This window comes from Orycteropus afer, unplaced genomic scaffold (assembly GCF_000298275.1).
Source record: "Orycteropus afer afer isolate SDZICR_OR568_19922 unplaced genomic scaffold, OryAfe1.0 scaffold00153, whole genome shotgun sequence".
NCBI classification, from domain to species: domain Eukaryota; kingdom Metazoa; phylum Chordata; class Mammalia; order Tubulidentata; family Orycteropodidae; genus Orycteropus; species Orycteropus afer.
Window position 1 is genome coordinate 5508433 of NW_006921740.1, and position 3695 is coordinate 5512127.

Consider the following 3695-nt stretch of genomic DNA (forward strand, 5'->3'; position numbering starts at 1 on the left):
TTTGAGTTTTGTTCCACATTGTTCTCTCACTCTATCCAGGATCTCCCACATAGATCCCCCCTGAGTGTTTGACAGTGGTAGCCAGGCACCGTCTAGTTCTGGTCTCATAGTCGTATAGGCTGAGGATTGCATGGTGTACCAGTCCCCTATAGAAATATCTTGAGACATAAGTATACTGCTGTCTTTCCTTACGTCTGTGAACACTGACTTTTGTCTTCACTATAGTTAACATTTAATATTATTACTTCAAAGAGTATAAACTCTGGACTTTGATTTCCTGAATTCAAATCCTTATTCTAGTACTTTCTGTATGGCTGTGACATGTTACTTATCATGCTTGTCTGAGTTTTTCATTTGTAAATGGAATGTAATAGTATATACCTTACAGGATTAAGTGAGGTACTACATGTAAAGCTCTTAGTACACACCTGAAACAAAATAAGCCCTTATACATTGAGATGCTTTCAGCTATAAATACTATAAAACTGCAATCAAACCAACTTAAATTGTACCATTTATAAAACTGGTAGTTTAGAGGAAGATTAGCAGTAAGATTGGTTAATCCAGTAGTTGTATCTACTGGATTATCCAGTATTGCTGTACTGTACTCAGTTATGTCATTTATATCCAGGATTACAAAGAGGGCCTGTGTCTACTAGATAACTCTCATTAATCTGATTGGGCCAAAATAGGTCACATGTCCAGCCCTGAACCATTAACCAGGAGAATGCTACACATTGACTCAGGTTGTATTTAATCCATGGCAGCAGTGAATGGAATTACCAAATGTTGTTTAGACTAGTTAGTGATTATCTCTGGTGCTTCTGAGTGTTTGAGAGGTCTGTAGTATAGAGTTTGTTTTGGGTTTGCCCACTGCTGTCTTAGGGTTCAAATTTCCCAGGTCTGCTAAGTTTATTACCGTTGCTCCCTCTGTTTTCCAACTCCCAAAATTCTATTACCTTTTCTCCTATTGTTTGTTCTAATGTGTTTATTACTATTTGGGAGGGTGCATGAGTTAACGTATGTTCAATGTGCTGTCTTTAACTAGAAGTCTCATCAGTTCTTCGCTTTTATCACACTACTTGGCAAATGGTAAAAATTCAGTAAATATTCAATGTTATTATTGGTAATGCTACAAAGGAACAGTTGATAACTGTAGAGAGCAATCTGCAGTTTCATTTACTTTTCTATTGTAGTTTTCAGGTGAGCATTTTAAAAAAAAATTACTTGTGATATATGCTCATTCTAAAATCAAAACAAAACAAAGGAATAGACATCTATCATTATATGATGGGATACCCAGAATAACCAAACCCACTGCCATCAAGTTGATTCTGACTCATAGTGACCCTATAGGACAGAAGAGAACTGCTCCATAGGGTTTCCAAGGCTGTAAATCTTAATGTAAGCAGACTACCTCATCTTTCTCCCACAGAGTGACTGGTGGGTTCAAACAGCTGGCCTTTTGGTTAACAGCCCAGTGCTTTGACCACGAAGCCATCAGAGCTCCTTATAATGGTATAAAGAGTAGAAAATTCTCTACCCCAAACTCTTGCTTCCAGATATAATTCCTTTACTTTTTCGTATACAGACACATACATATATTTATGCAGTTTTCCATACATGATAGTTTTTATAAAAGTGACATGATAATAGTAAATACATTATCATAATTAGTTTTAATTCTCCACTTGAGATTATATTGTGAAGAACATTTTTCCAAATTATTAAATATAAATATACTTCATTCTTTTTAACCTGGTTATATGCACACTATAGTATAGGTAGATTATAATTTATTTAGCCTCTTATTGCTAGGTATTTAAGTGGTTTTGTTATTTTAAAGAGTATCAGAATATTCTTACACACCTAATTTTGTGGCTTATGTGTTTCTGCAAGATAAATTTCTGAAAGTCTATCAATTGTGCCTGGTGCTGCCCACTTAAATTGCTGTCCATAAATGCTGTACCAGTGTATACTTTGGCAGGTAGGTTCCATTAGCTCACCAACACTAGACATTACTTTCAATCTTTGTTAGTCTGATAGAATTCTTCACCCTACTTGTTTTTAATTAGTGAGGTCCAGCATCTTTCCACATAGTGGATGATTGTTTTATCTTTCCTGGCTTACCCTAATTATCACTTTGCCCATTTTCTTTTCTTTTTTTGAGTGATTTACCCATTGATTAAAAAGAACTTCTTTGTTAAGGATATATTTTTTTTCTTACTCTCTTAAAAGTTTGTTGTCTTTTACCAAATGAGAATTTAAATTTTTTATATAGATACATAGCAGATCTTTACTTTTATGACTTTGAAATATTGTATCATGCTGAGAATATAATCTTTTCCTGCTGTAGGTTAACACAAGTAAAACTTTCTCAGATGTACTACTTCAGTTTTATTTATTTGCAGGCTTGGCCACTTATGACATAACTCTCATTTCTTTATTTATTGTTACACAGGAAAACTGCCTAAGAATTATGACCCAAAAGTTACCCCAGATCCGGAAAGATGGTTACCAATGCGAGAACGTTCTTACTACAGAGGAAGAAAGAAGGGCAAAAAGAAGGATCAGATTGGAAAAGGGACCCAGGGAGCAACTGCAGGAGCTTCATCTGAACTGTAAGTCATTGCTTTCTAATTGGGGTCACTTAGGAGACATCTTGGTTCTCTCTGAGATTGACTCAGTAGTTAGGAAGAGTTATTAGTGTATTTTAAGTATGAAAAGTATAGTCAGATATCTTTGCTAAATATTTTATGATATTCTTATATTAAGGAAATAAAATAATATTTCTGGTTTGATTGTGTTGTAAATTCAATTTAGGATTTCAAGTACCTTCAGAAGAAAACTATATATAGTGAGATGTTCAGCTATTTAACTAGATATCTGGATAAATATATAATATGACTAAAAGTGTTAAAAATGCTAGTAACTTGTTCCTTTGTAGTAGGATTACAGGTCATTTAAGTTTTTCTTTTTCTTATTTTTTAAACTTTCTAAAAATTGAGATGTGCCATGTGATTTTCTTTTTAAATGACAAAACAAAAAATTTATTCAAAGGAAAAATGTATAGGGGGTTGGGGAACCCACCTTAAAAGAAATAATAGAATGTGTGAGAGATTGTTAGAAGAGGAAAGCAAGAGTCATGTACATACACTTCCTCTCCTTTTGCTTTGCTGAATGTATGAATGACCAAAACTTTTGTGATGGTTTCAGGGATGCCAGTAAAACTGTGAGCAGCCCTCCCACTTCCCCAAGACCTGGCAGTGCAGCAACAGTATCTGCCTCTACAAGTAATATCATACCCCCAAGACACCAGAAACCAGCAGGGGCTCCGGCAACAAAAAAGAAACAGCAACAGAAAAAGAAGAAAGGTGGAAAAGGCGGCTGGTGATGAGAACATTCTTGTGGCAGGCTATTTTTAAACTAGTCTCTGTGACACTAGGAATGTGATACAGGTAACACAGCAAGAAGCACAGAACTGTTCTTCCCTTACCCTCACATTTTCATGAAATTCTTTTCTTGTGCATCAAATAGGAAAACCATCTTCTTCAAACTCAATGCCTAGTCAGACTTGGCCTGCTTTTACCATCGATCTTTGCACAGATTATGAGGACTCTGAATAATTGGGCATTTCTCCACCTTGATATCTGTTGCATCCTTTCTCTTTGTGTGCTGATCTGGTTTCTTTTCAG

At 35.3% G+C, this 3695-nt stretch overlaps 1 protein-coding gene across 1 annotated transcript in view; it reads left to right on the top strand.

The window, feature by feature from the left end:
• SRP72 (signal recognition particle 72) overlaps positions 1 to 3394 on the top strand; it is a 34714-nt gene extending 31320 nt beyond the window's left edge. Inside the window, exons 18-19 of the mRNA XM_007946220.2 lie at positions 2462 to 2621; positions 3217 to 3394. Coding sequence (XP_007944411.1) covers positions 2462 to 2621; positions 3217 to 3394 — 338 coding nt within the window. The remainder of the gene's footprint in view (positions 1 to 2461; positions 2622 to 3216) is intronic.
• Positions 3395 to 3695: the final 301 nt, after the last annotated feature.